The sequence below is a fragment of the Enhydra lutris genome, unplaced genomic scaffold (assembly GCF_002288905.1).
Source record: "Enhydra lutris kenyoni isolate GAN:26980312 unplaced genomic scaffold, ASM228890v2 scaffoldscaffold37, whole genome shotgun sequence".
Lineage (NCBI taxonomy): Eukaryota > Metazoa > Chordata > Mammalia > Carnivora > Mustelidae > Enhydra > Enhydra lutris.
The window spans coordinates 7,053,412-7,068,063 of NW_019154121.1; the positions used below are offsets into that span (position 1 = coordinate 7,053,412).

The following is a 14,652-nucleotide window of genomic DNA, read 5'->3' on the forward strand; positions in this document are numbered from 1 at the left end:
CTCTGCCATGCTCCTCTCCTTGCGGTCCTTGAACTCACTGAATACGTTCCCGCTCACCACCTCTGCCACCCATCTGCTCTAGGACTCTGCCCAGGACTTAGCCCTCTTTCTAGAACTTTCTTCCCTTGCATGCTCGATCCCTCCTTGCGGTTCTCTGCTCATGTGTCACCTGACAGAGCGGCCTATCCTAACTACCATAGTAGCTTAGTAGCATTCCCATTCTGTGTCACTTCTCCCTCTATCTCTCTTTATAGCACCCACCACCACCTGACAGGTTAATGCACACACATGTACATATTTTATTATTGCTCGTTCCCACACTAGCAAGGACTTTGTTCCGTGCTATGTCTTTGGTATCTAGAAGAGGCCTAGGACACCTGGCATAGAGTGGACCCACAGGAAATATTTGTTGAATGAATGAATGTTGATTTGCCTTAAGTGAATGCTAGGTTGAAGTATTTGGACACTTACTAAATTCCCAGTGATAAAGTCAGTGTTAGGGAAAACTTCTTGCCTTTCCTCACTTTGGGTTTTCATGTATCTTTTAATAATAACAGCTAATCTAGGTATAAAACCAGAGTTTGCAAATCTTCACATAATATTTAATATTGAAAACTCATCTCTCAGGTAAGACTGAAATTCTTACTCCCATTCTTTTCAGTAAACATGTTAAAAAATGGCTGGGCATGTTTAGAGATTTGTTTTTATTCTACAAAGTTTAGATTTCACTCACTTTCATTTTCTGCCTCTGTGAATAATCAAATCAATTTATATGTTTCCACTGTTGATAGAGCTCATGCTGCTGCTTTTCTGATTTCACTTCCAGCTCTTCCCTGCATTCGTTCTGCTCAGCCACACTAGATGAAGCTCATGCTTTCCTGACTTGCCCTCTGTAAAGCCTTTTGCAATTTGCCTCTCAGTGTGGAACTGACCAGTTTCTCTTTTGTGGCTCCTACCTGTCTGTGTCCTGCATATTTGTAAACCTGTTGAGGGCAGGAATTAGGTATTCTCTTTGCACCCCTAATCCCTTGAATAGTTTCTGGCACAAATAAGAGTTGTAATAAGGCTTTAATGGATGGAGAAAGAAAGATCTGTGTATCTTTTCTTAATACGAAGTGTTCCTATAGCTCTGGATGTTTATATTTATTTTTTAAAATCTTTGTATAGGAGTAAACACGGAAGTACTAACTTCATTCCAGAGCAATTTTTGGATGACTTCATTGATCTTGTTATCTGGGGCCATGAACATGAGTGTAAAATAGCTCCAACCAAAAATGAACAGCAACTCTTTTATGTATCACAACCTGGAAGTTCAGTGGTTACTTCTCTTTCCCCAGGAGAAACTGTAAAGAAGTAAGTAATTATTGTATTTTGCAAATCAATTAGAATAAACAAATCTCTTGCTATAATCATCCCATAGGTTCAAAGTACTGATGGTTTTTTATATGATAGATTTCTTTAGGAAGATTGATTATTTGATGTAGTCTTACTAGTTTCCCAGATCTTAAGCCATTTCAAAGGAGAGTGTCCCAGTAGTGTTAATTATTTTGCCGCTTATTAGGCATATTCAGGGCTAACACTTTTACTAATTAAATTTCAAGTTAGAATGCTGTGGATGATGATTACCAATTTCTCAAAGTCCATTTATAAACAAATTCACTGTATGCCATTTAAATGAGATTGTTCTGGTTATAAATGCAACATTGTAGTATATCTCATTTATTTTAATTCTTTAGGGGAATTATATGATAAAGTAGTTAACAGCGAATAAGCCCAATTTTTATAATGGATTTTACCTTTTGAATCCACTCAGATTTTGATTGTTATGATGATAATAACAGGTTTAAAGAATATGGTAGTAGGATGTAAATTTGGCTTTTTTCCTTCAAAATTCTGCTAACTCATTTTATGTGTGTGTGTACGTATATACTCACACATAATCCATATATGTGGCATAATCTGTCTGTTGTCATGGTCTGGTAATGTCGTGTCCTGCCTACTGTCATCTTCCTCACTGGAGTGTGTATTTGTTCAGGCAGGGAGGTATGAGTGGATTTTATTCTTTGGATGAATGTTAACGTTTTTTTCCTGATGATACAGCGTTAAGTTGTTAAAAGATTTTTTTAAGACTATGCTTTTATGGAGAAATATTCTGTAGGAACTTAGAGATACAGTAGTTTTGGTGTGTACATTTTCCTGAGAAAATTTACAGTCTGACTACTTTCATTTCCCTCATTTCAGACATGTCGGTTTGCTGCGAGTAAAAGGAAGAAAGATGAATATGCAGAAAATTCCTCTTCACACAGTGCGGCAGTTTTTCATGGAGGATATTGTTCTGGCTGATCATCCAGACATTTTTAACCCAGATAATCCTAAAGTAACTCAGGCCATACAGAGCTTCTGCTTGGAGAAGGTAATCCTCTAGATAAAGGTCGATGAGATCTGCTTTAGCTGAGAGGTGATTTACATTGAATTAAATACTTCCGTAGAGTAGGAGAAGTCTTTGTCCTTGTTCTAGTCTCATGAAGCCCACAAGGAAGCACTGTTGTTCCATAAATGAGTTCAGTTGTATCAAAGACCTTTTTTCTAGTCTTGGAGATGGAAGAACATTAAACGTAGAAGAAACTTTAATTAAGCCCCTCCCAGTTCCAGTCCTCTTCCTCAAAAATCTACACATAATCTTTTCTTTCTTTTTATTCTGATTTGATAATTTGTTCATTTTATTTCTGAAAGCAAGCAGTGGCTTTTGTTGGTGAAGATACAGTGGAGGATGAGGAAAGCCTTAGCATTTCTAATAATCTCTGTTAAGCATCCTTTTCACCCTGAAAGCTGCCTCCAATGAGATCTTCAAATGTGCCTGTCATGTGACTTGTAGCTTTGGCATAGGTACCATACCTCACCTTCCATGCAGGTTCCCCCTCCCCAACCTCCGAGAAATTCCAGAGCTGCTGCAGAGGTTGTGCGAATGCACTTAATAGGATGTAAATGGACAGCTTAATACCATTAATTGCTGACAGCCACTGTAATTCTTGCAGTTATCACTGATATTCATCGATTGTGTATATATCCTGGGCACTGTTGACAGCATTTTGCATTTAATCCACTCAGCAATGCTGTTGGTAGGTAGATCCTATTGTCCAAATTTTATGGAAAGAAGAACTGAACCGGAGATGAAATCACTTACCCAGTGTCACAGCTTTCCCAGGGCATGTAACTCACATGTAACTCACATAGCTGAGTATTCTGGTTTCAAGAGGATTAGACCCAAAAACCCACATTAAGACTGCGGTTTCTGTGTCTATTTCTATGTTTAGCCCCCGTGACACTCTGTAGGTAGCTGTCTGAAGCTTCACCCTGAGGAGGTGAGGAGGATATGTCCACAGGGTTGCTTGCACCCAGACTCACAATGTCCTTAGAGCTGAGAGAGCCTGTTTTCTGAGTTGTTGTAAATCAACTCCTAGGAGTTCTGTTGGACTAAGGTCCTATATGTGTCCTTGGGAGGTGGAAAATGGCTTGGTTGGTCAGGCCTACGTCAAATCTCTTAGCCTTGACACAGCCTTGACCTTTTAGCCCAGATAATCCCTTGTGGGAAGTTGCATTGTACGAGTTCAGTCCTACAGTGGCCTCTCTGACCTCTAACTCGCTAGATGCCAGTAGTATCCTTCCCCCAAGTCATGACAATATTTTTATTTCGAGATTAAAGAAATGCTTGAAAACGCTGAGCGAGAACGTCTGGGAAATTCTGGACAGCCAGAGAAGCCTATTATCCGACTGCGAGTAAGTTCTGTGTAGAGAAATTAAACTTTATTGATTTTCAGAGGACAGTACTTACACGGTTTCCATAATTTTTTTTGTTTTGTAAGTTAGTAAGGAAAGTAATACAATAATAAAAGCAATCACCATCTGGCACCAGAAATAATAAAGCTGTCAGGATTTGAGTTAATCGCAGTTTGATTCTGATAAGTTTAATTTTTTTTCTTATTTTTTTCATTTTCTGAATAGTCCATTGTTCTGCTTAATAAGTTGGCAGGATCTGACTCCATCTTTTACTATCTCTCTCCCTTCACTCCCTATGGTGTCCTGCAGTTGTCCTCTCACACACTCCCTTCCTTCATGTCTGTTTGGTCAGGCCCCCCCAATGAGATGGCACCCCCACATCTTCTTACTGGCACTCTTGATTTCACTTACCCTCCCTTTCTTTGTTCTCCACAACACATCCTCATAACCTACTATACGCAGTGTATTTATTTTGGTTATTGTGTGTCCTCAACTACAAAACAGTTCCATGAGAGCATGGAACTTTGTGAATGTTGTTGACTAATGTACCCAGAGATCTCAGAACAATTCTGGCATATAGCAAGTGCTTGAGAAATATGTTGAAAGAATTAAGTATTTGAGAATATTAAAAAATTTAAAGAAATTGAAGCACTTCCGTTGCCTGTAAACCTACTTACTCGTTTCCGTCATCATATAAAAAAAGTAACAGACCTCTTTTTTTTTTTTGTCCCTATGCCTTTCCCTTGAACTAGTTCTGCCCTTGTTTTTATTTTTTTCCAAACTCAAAATACATAGTCCTTAATTGCTCATTTAACATTCTGTTCCTCAATCCACTATAACCAAGGCTCTGACACCGTCATCTCAGGAGGAAAAGATGGCGTTCAGTTGTCAAAGGCAGTAGCTTGTTTTCATCTGGCTGAATCAGTCTTTGGCATTCTTTTCTTCGAGTTACATTTGACTGAACCTCTCTCTTAGCCTTCTTTTCAGCCTAGGCATATGGCTTTAAGGACCACCTATAGCGTGATGATGCCCACATCTTTACCCCCAGCTTAGACCTCCTTGTTGAGGTCCAAGAGCCCCCTCCCCCTGCCCCACCACCACCAAGCCTGATACTTAAGTAATCAAAGCAGCAGCACTGACATCACCTGAGAAACTCTTCTTTCTTTCTTTCTTTCTTTCTTTCTTTCTTTCCTTCTAACAATTACTGCTTTATTTATGTATTTATTTACTTATAGAGAGGGGAGGGAGAGAAAGAAGCAGAGGGCAGGGGGCAAGGGAGAATCCCAGGCAGACTCCATGTCTACAGGCAGCCAGAGGTGGGGTTTGATCTCAGAACCCTGAGATCATGACCTGAGCCAAAATCACAAGTCAGAAGTCCAACTAACTGAGCCACCCAGGTGCCCCTCCCGTGGGAAATTTTTTAAAATGCAGAATCTCAGACACTACATCACACCCCCTGAACTGTGTTTTAGTAAGATCCCTAAGAGATTTGTATGCATGTTAAAATTTGAGATACTCTGGGATATATAGTGTGAAAATAAAGAGTACAGTCTAGAGCCAGAATGCCTGGGTTGCTATATGACCTCGAGCAGTTGGATCTTTTGTCCCTTGGTTTGTACCTCATACAGTTATAGGATCAAAGTGAATTAAATATCACCTGTTGTACAGTAAGTAATCTGGTCCTTTCTGTACCCATTGTCATTGCTGAAGTTGAGCCTTGACTTCTCTTATCTGGCCTATAAATGCAGCTTCTTTCCTGACTCTGCCTTCAGTTTCTCCCTCCCCCCACCCCAGCCTGTTCACACTAATGCCAGAGTCATCTTGGTAAAACATAATCTTACATGTCTTTCCTCCTAAAAATTACTTAATTATCCCCTCGTGCTAATAGGAACAAGTCTTGCATGGCATTCAAGGGTTTCATGACCTGGTCAAAACTGACCTACTTTTTCTGCCAGAGCCTTCTAAGTTCCAGCTATATTAGGCTAAAAGTTACTGCTCCCTGGGTCCGGTGGAGTTTATTCTACTCTTCCATACCCTCACTCATGTTGATCCTGCTGTGTGCAATGTGCTTCTCTCCTTCCATAGCACTTCCTTCAGCATCCACTTAAAGCTTTCCCCTTTTCCAAGAGCCTGTCTGGACCTCCCTTCAGGATCAGCGCTTCTACCTTGTGCCCTCGGTCTGCTTTGTATGTACTTGTTAAGCACCAACCCCATTCTGCTTGTACTTAGTTATTTACATGTTTGTCCTCTCAGTCACCTGTGAATTTCTTGACAAACAAGATTAAACTTCTTTATAGCTATATCCCTGGGCCTTAGCGGAGTGCCCAGCACATTGTGGACTCCTCAGTAAAGTTTGCTTAGTGAATGAGTTTTTGGACTCTTAGGAGCAGAAAATTACAAATCAACCTAAGCTGGAGTACCACTGATGAAATGTATGAAGAGTTTTGGGGAGACCCAGTAGCCTGAGCATTTAGCATTTTCTTTTTTTTTTTTTTTTTAAGATTTTATTTATTTATTTGACAGAGAGAGATCACAAGTAGACAGAGAGGCAGGCAGAGAGAGGGAGGGAAGCAGGCTCCCTGCTGAGCAGAGAGCCCGATGTGGGACTCGATCCCAGGACCCCGAGATCATGACCTGAGCCGAAGGCAGCGGCTTAAACCACTGAGCCACCCAGGCGCCCCAGCATTTTCTTTTTTATATCATGGTTGCTGTAGAGATATAATGCGTAGTTGCTCAGAGAGAACCACATAGTTCTCTTTATCGAGGCAGAAGATGCCATGTTTCCCATCTATGTCCGCCTTATACCATTAGAAGCCAGCACAGTTAAATAGAGAATTGGCATTCCTTTTCCTAAACATAGTGAATTATTAAATCATTCATGAAATGAAAGGACAGATATTTTCATTAGTATAGTCCAAGAGTACATTGTATCAACTAAGGGACCCTCATTAATTTTATGATTCAGTAAACAAATACTTTCTGAGTACATTTTGTTCTGCATGCTGGGGGACACAGTGACAACAAAACAGAGGGGGTTTTGAATATATCTGTCTTACGGGAGGTGGAGGTACGAGGAGAGATATAAAAAATAAATAGCAAATAAATGAACAAAATGCCAGCCAGTGCTAAGTGTGATGAACGGTGTAAACTGGGCAGAGGGTAGGGAGGTTTCGATAGGCTAGTGATGTGGTACGATGCCTGTTCCCTGAGCCTGTTTTTAGAACAGCTAGTTTGGGGAAATGATTATATCTCTTGGGGGAAAAAATGTAGTATGTATTTCTCTTTGGAAAGGTCTCTGTGTGGCTGTAAACTTCTTAACTTAGAAAGAGCCTGCCTGACTGTGACTTTTAAATAGATACCGTGCTTTGAGGGTAATCATTTCTCAAAGCTAATAGGTTGGATTTTTTTCCTGCGTGGATTTTCCCAGCATTTCTTTCTTACCCCTAAGTTAGTGAAAGTATACCCCTAAGATGATAGACCCATTAATTAATGCATGTAGGGCTGGCATTTTTACTTAAGTGGAGAATTTTCTCTGTTTTGAAAGTTTAAACATTTATGTTTAGAAATTTCACCTCCTTTCTAGGTGCTACTCCCGGTGCCTAGGCTCTTAGTGTTATCACAGGGAAATGTTACCATTCATACCTTGTGGGAATACTTGCTGTACTTTAGGTCTGTCAAGCAAAATGTCTTGTGTAAACTCACAAACCTTCGAAGCTTTGTTATCTTAGTAGAATAAAATGTATTAACACCATCATGATCTTTAACATGAATTATGGAACATCTATTAACTTTAAAGTATTGAGCATAAATGTAAATAATGAAATTGGTAAACTGTTGTATCTGGCCTTCATAGCTTGTTTTATATTTCCAGGTGGACTATAGTGGAGGTTTTGAGCCTTTCAGTGTTCTTCGCTTTAGCCAGAAATTTGTGGATCGGGTAGCTAATCCAAAAGATGTTATCCATTTTTTTAGGCGTAGAGAGCAAAAGGAAAACACAGGTAAGCTAGTTATTTTCACAAATTAAAAAACGCTTTTTGCAGGGTTTATAAAATTCAGTCTTTAGTAAAAGAAGTAGAAAATAATGAAAATATTTTATATGATTATTTCTACTATCTTAAACTGGCAGTTGGAATAATTAAATCTTTTGTCTTCTAAAAATTTGATAGCAACTGTTTCAAACCTGAAGATAAAGGTAAAGAAAGGGAAGACTTTCTCTGCAGATAAAGTTTTTAGAAACAGTTCTGCCTGCTGAGTAACAGTGCATACAGACTTTAAAAATTTATTGCTCGGGCTGCCTGGATAAAAATCTTTAAAGATTTATTGCTCAAAATATATATTATTGACAGTACATTATTAGTGTTCAGAGAATATACTCAAATTTTGCCTCAAGTATTTCAGCTTTTGAGTATACAAGATTTAGGAAGACTCCAGTCTTTTGGAATAAGAAGTATCTTATAGTTTAGTGTTTCTCATGATCAGATAATTAATTTAATTTCTAATTAAATTTCATAAAAATGAATTGCCCTTATTTTAAATGCATTTATAAAAATAGGCCATCCAGCTGAAATAGTGCTTTTTTTGTAAGAAATATAATCTTCTTAAAGCTATCGAGTCAGAGAATTTTTATAGAAAAATATGGCCCTTGTTTTATAGGTAAAGCTATTTAGGTTTTTAAATTTTTTTTTAATTTTTATTTATTTATTTTTTTAAAGATTTTATTTATTTATTTGACAGAGATCTCAAGTAGGCAGAGAGGTAAGGCAGAGAGAGAGGAAGGGAAGCAGGCTCCCCGCTGAGCAGAGAGCCCGATGCGGGGCTCGATCCCAGGACCCTGGGATCATGACCTGAGCCGAAGGTAGAGGCTTTAACCCACTGAGCCACCCAGGCGCCCCTTTAGGTTTTTTTATTAATAAGCTTCAATTGGGGCGCCTGAGTGGCTCAGTGGGTTAAAGCCTCTGCCTTCGCTCGGGTCATGATCCCAGGGTCCTGGGATCGAGTCCCACATCGGGCTTTCTGCTCAGCAGGGAGCCTGCTTCCTCCTCTCTCTGCCTGCCTCTCTGCCTACTTGTGATCTCTGTCTGTCAAATAAATAAATAAAATATTAAAAAAAAAAAAAAAAAAAATAAGCTTCAATTTTCAGTGTCAAGTTGTGACCAGATTCTTTGCGTGTTAAACAACCTGAAACATTCATTCAGATATTTAAATGGAACTCATAAATACTGTTTTAGGAAAAAATCCTTATCAGATAATTATTTTCTTATGCTATGAGTTTCATCTAGTTATTTGTTCATAGTGGTTTACTTTAATTGTCCATCCTTATCAATACCTAGAGATTTTATGGGTGTAGCGTTCATCATAATACAGATTATAGAACTAGTACATTGTTAGTTGAATTTCATACATAGTTTTATTCTAATTGTTCCTTTTTGGTTTAAACATAAATTGCTAAACAGAAACAACAACCCTTTCACATGTTTCATTGAAAGCATTTTTTGTTACTTCTGCCAGCTCTACTTCTCAAATACCTGTGTGATATTGTACAAATTACATAAGCTCTCTGATGTTTAATCTTGTCTGTGAAATCAGGATAATGACTGAGCCTGCCTCATAGAGTCATGGTGAGGATTAGATGATACGATATGTGTAAATAGTCTAAACATAGTGTCCAGCATCGTAAAATGTAGTGATCATACTTAGGAAGCTGTGTTAATTCTACTGTCTTGGAGGTTTTTTTTTTTTTTTTAAACCATCTTGAGATTTGAAAAAGATTTCTGCTCACTAGCCTTCAGGCACTTTGCAAGAAGCACACTGAACGTCGTGCCTCTTTACCCTCCAGGCCACGTATTTTTCCCTCTGACTCAAGTACTTTTTTCTTTTCCCTGTGTTGCTTAGTGAATCTTATTTATTCTGCAGTTTTAATTCAAATGATAGCTGCATCTGATACGTGCACATTATTTTCAGTCTTCTCTGAGAAGAACCAGGGTATTTCTTCTTCATGTGTCATACTCTCTGTTTTTACCTCTCAGAGCATTTGCCACCTTTATTTTCATAACGTGCCCTTACTGGCAGGGATCCTGTCTTTTTTCACTATTTGTGTTTTCATGACCAACATCCGCTAGACAGTTAATATTTGTTTTCCTGACAAAGGCTATGAGCAGAGTAAGTCCTGGACCCTCTGCTTCTTGGCTTCCTACCAGTACTCTTTGGATTCCTTACCTGCTATTTTTAAGGCAGCTCTCCTTGCTTAGGAATGCAGCAAAAGTGCTGTAAGCAGACATCCCATTTGTCTCACAGAGGAACATATTTAAGGGCTGAGATTTAATTAAATGAATAATTTCTGCAGTTTCATTAAGGACATTCTTAAGTGAAACTGGCTTTCTTTGTTTTGCTTGGAGCCGTGTGGTTGTGGTGGTCAGTGTTGTACGATTCCAGGCCACTGCCTTGACTTGCAATAAGGAACCCACAATTGCTTTTTTTATCATCAGGGCAAATGGCAACATAGCGGAACAGGTAAATAGCATCTTGGTGTCGTTACAAAAGGAGTTTTGTCCCTGGACATTCCCTGAAATGGTCTCGGATATCAAGTCTAAAGATCATCCTTTGAGAATAGCTATAAGAGACATAAGACTTGCAGATAGGTAGAGAAATACACATTTTGAGGAAGACTGCAGCTGCTGGCAGTAATGCCATGTTTTTGCCTCAAAATTTACCCTGTTGAGCAAGCTGATCCTTAACCAAGTCTGGCCTTAACTCCTGTACTGAGCCAAACTTGCCATGAATTTGGGCACTTTCACGCTGTCCAGAAGCTACTGTTTCTCCATGGGCTTTTTTTTTCTAGGAGAAGAGATCAACTTTGGGAATCTCAATACAAAACCTTCAGAAGGAACAACCCTAAGAGTAGAAGACCTTGTCAGACAGTATTTTCAGACTGCAGAGAAGGTAATTTCTTTATTACAGCCTACATGTTGAAGAATGGCTCTCTGAGGATAACCGACTTTAATTCGGGATATGTATAATGATACTTGCAGCGAAAGGGATCTTCACGATGTGTCCATGAACTAAGTGGGAAAACAATGAATTACATTCACTTCTGGTTACTTTTCATCAAGAAGAATCAGTGCTTAATTATGGTATTATTATTATTATTTTTAAATATTTTATTTATTTATTTGACAGAGAGAGAGAGAGATCACAAGTAGTCAGAGAGGCAGACAGAGAGAAAGGGGGGAAGCAGGCTCCCTGCTGAGCAGAGAGCCCCACGCGGGGCTCGATCCCAGGACCCTGAGATCATGACCCGAGCCGAAGGCAGAGGCTTAACCCACTGAGCCACCCAGGCGCCCCTATGGTATTATTTTGGCTATTTTGTTATTGTTGGTTTTGCTCTTCCTTTTTATCTCTGCTACATGTTTCTGAATCCAGGATTTATTTCTCTTGCGTCTAGATGTAATTTCAGAATTAAAGACAGCACAGGATGATGAAGCTACTTTCATTGTCATGAGTTTATGCACCTTTAAGATCTGGTTCTATTAATTGCCTGTTGCTGCTGAAACAAATTTCCACAAACATAATTATTGAAAATAAAACACATTTGTTATCTTACAGTTCTGTAGGTCAGAAATCTGACACCAATCTCACTGGCCTAAAATCCAGGTTTCAGCAGGGTTGTGTTCCTTTCTGGAGACTCGAGGGGCAAATCCACTGCCTGTCTTTTCTAGTTTCTAGAGGTGTCCATGTTTGTTGGCCGACAGCCTCCTCCTTCCACCTCCAAAGCGAGCAATGTTACATTTCTCTGGCTATTTTCCCCCAGACAGATCTCCCTCTAACTTCCTCCTTCAGCCTCCCTCTTCCACTTTTAAGGATGCTTGTGATTATACTGGGTCCACCTGCCTAGTACCTGGTAATCTGCTGATTGTACAGCCAGCCGATTAGCAACCTTAATTCCATCTGTAACCAACCATAGTTTTCCTTTGCTGTGTGACATATTCACAGCCTAGACATTAGGATGTGGATGTCTTTAAGGGGCCGTTACTCTGCCCACTACACTGATTAAGCTAATCTCTTAATCATCAGCTACCGTTTCAGGACTCTACATCCCAACCACTCAGGCCTCTGCTTTCCCACCTGTCTTAACCACTATTCTCGTTTCTTATTTGTACTTGGCTTTTTCTGGCCCATAAAATTTATTAGTAGGCTTACTTATTGTCCATTGTTTTGTTTTTTGATTTGTTTTCCCTTCAGCAGCTAGATAACTTTTTCATCTTTTTCCCCTAGTAACATTATACTCTAATTTTCCTAGCTTGTATAGAATTATTTGGTAAGGAATAGATACTGATTTTCTGCATCCATTGATTTGTACCTCTTTTATAGAATGTGCAGCTCTCACTTCTAACAGAGAGGGGAATGGGTGAAGCAGTACAAGAATTTGTGGACAAGGAAGAAAAAGATGCCATAGAGGAATTAGTGAAATACCAGTTGGAAAAAACACAGCGATTTCTTAAAGAGCGTCATATTGATGCCCTAGAAGAGAAAATCGATGAAGAGGTAACAATTTGGGGTGGAGAAATCTAATTAGACACTCTCTCCTTAGAGTAGCCCTGACTTTTCTTTCTATTAAATCACCATTTAGCCTCTTTGATTTGTTTCGTTTCCTCATCTATAAAATTGAGCTTGTGAAATGAGGATTAAAGTGGAAAAGGTCTAGAACAGAATCATGGTTGAAATCCATTAAATGTTAGCTTTGTTCTCCATAGATAGTATCTTCTCCTGAAGATCATGAAAATGCTTTAAAATAAACTTTAGAGGTTCAGGATGAAAACTTCTGTTCTTTTCAATTTTTTAGTAAGTTTTGTTTGAGATTTGGTATTTCATCTAGAAATTCAGATTGACCTCTGAGCATAAAAGCAGTGGAAAGATCAGAGGAGAAGCTCTTTAGGTTTGACTGCACAGAAATTGTAAATGCTTGCATGTCAGATTATCAAAAAACAAAATGTATTATCATGGGAGAAATACTTGTATGTGGGCAGAAGAAAGGTTGTTAGTCACAATATTAAAGTACCTTAGTAAATGTTAAGAAAAGTAGTAAACATTTCAGTAGAAACAATGAACAAAGACATGAATAAGTGGTTCACAAAAGAAATGAAAGTGGTAATAAGCATGTGAAAATGATATTAAGAGGAACTGAGATGTATTTTTTATTTGTCAGAGTGACAGCAGTTTGAGAAGAAGTATTTAGTATGCTGCTGGTGGGAGTATCAAACTTGAGCTGCTGCATTGAAAGGCAGTTTGTCAGGGCATATCAAAAGGCTTAAGATTTGTTGTTTAACTCAGCCCTTTCCCAAGACAACAGTGAGGTAGAAATTTGTGTATGCAGTAATTTATCTAAGTGTGGTCTGCGGTGGGAAAATTTGAAAACTTTTGTTGAAGTAAATGTGGGTACATACATACTAGATGCTGTGCAGCCATTAAAAATTACACTTTTGAAGAACGTAGATTTAAAACTATATACACTGTGATTCCAGTGATTTTTATTTTATATGCAACTGTGTGTGTATGTGTGGAGAATGAAAGAAAATATTCCAAACATTATCATTGGTTATATATATATATATATATCACTGGTTATATATAATGAGATTATAGGGGATCATTTTCTATATCCTCTGGATTCCCTCTAAGCAGAACGAAACATTATTTTTAAAACTTATTCCCTTTGACTTTGATTTTAGTGCTTTTAATTAGTCAACGTGGTTCTCTTAAAGCCTCGAGATGTTGTTGTGCAACTAATAATATTCCATGCCAAGTATGCTGGGTATATGGGGTTCATAAATTTTTAGCAGGAATGCATTTCTCCACTAAATACAGATATAAAATATGACATCCCACTCAAATGTAAATATAAAACTACGGAACTCCTAGGGGATAACATAGGAGAAAATCTATGGCAGTGACTTTTTAGATGCGACACCAAAGGTATGGTCTGTCAAAGAAGGAATTGATAAGCTGGAATTTATCAAAATGAGAAACTGCTCAGTGAAAGACAATGTCAAAAGAATGAGAAGACAAGCAACAGACTTGAAGGAAAATATTTATAAAAGAAACATCTGGTAAAGGACTGTTATCCAAAAAATACAAAGAACTCTTAAAACTCAGCAATTAGAGGCATTTGGGTGGCTCAGTTGGTTTGTGTCCAATGCTTGGTTTCCAGTTAAACATTGTGTCAGGCTCCACACTCAGTGCACAGTCGGCTTGTCCTTCTCCCTCTCCTCCTCCTTCCTCTATCTCTCTCAAATTAAAAAAAATCTTTTAAAACAAAATTCAGCAATAAGAAAACAGGCAACCTGATGTAAAAACATTCTAAACACCTCAACAGACATCTCACCAAAGATGTACAAATGGCAAGTAAGCATATGAAAACAAGCTCTATAACATATCTCATCAGCAGATTAACAATGGAATATACCACTATGAACCTATTAGAATGGCCAAAATCTGGAACACCGACAACACCAAATGCTGGTGAGGATCTGGACAGCAGGAACACTCACACATTGCTGGTGGAAATGCAGAATGGTACGGTCACTTCGGAAGACAGTTTGGCAGCTTCCTAAACAACTTAATATACTCTTAGCATATGATCCAGCAGTCGTGCTCCTTGGTATCTCCCCAAAGATGTTGAAAGCTTATGTTCACATAAAAACCTGCACACAGGTGTGTATAGCAGCTTTATTCATAATTGCTAAAACTTGAAAGCAACCAAGATGTCCTTCAGTAGGTGATTGGGTAAGTAAATTGTGAAACACCCAGACAAGGGAACATTATTTAGGCCAAGAAGAAAGGAACTGTCAATCCGTGGAGTCACGGAGGAAGCTTAAATGC

At 38.6% G+C, this 14,652-nt stretch overlaps 1 protein-coding gene across 2 annotated transcripts in view; it reads left to right on the top strand.

Moving 5' to 3' along the window:
* Window positions 1-14,652, top strand: part of LOC111154487 (MRE11 homolog, double strand break repair nuclease) — an 81,636-nt gene that overhangs the window by 25,215 nt on the left and 41,769 nt on the right. For both annotated transcript variants that reach the window (XM_022514100.1, XM_022514099.1), the window contains exons 8-13: window positions 1,168-1,353; window positions 2,242-2,413; window positions 3,697-3,777; window positions 7,649-7,775; window positions 10,616-10,716; window positions 12,145-12,318. In XM_022514100.1, coding sequence (XP_022369808.1) covers window positions 1,168-1,353; window positions 2,242-2,413; window positions 3,697-3,777; window positions 7,649-7,775; window positions 10,616-10,716; window positions 12,145-12,318 — 841 coding nt within the window. The remainder of the gene's footprint in view (window positions 1-1,167; window positions 1,354-2,241; window positions 2,414-3,696; window positions 3,778-7,648; window positions 7,776-10,615; window positions 10,717-12,144; window positions 12,319-14,652) is intronic.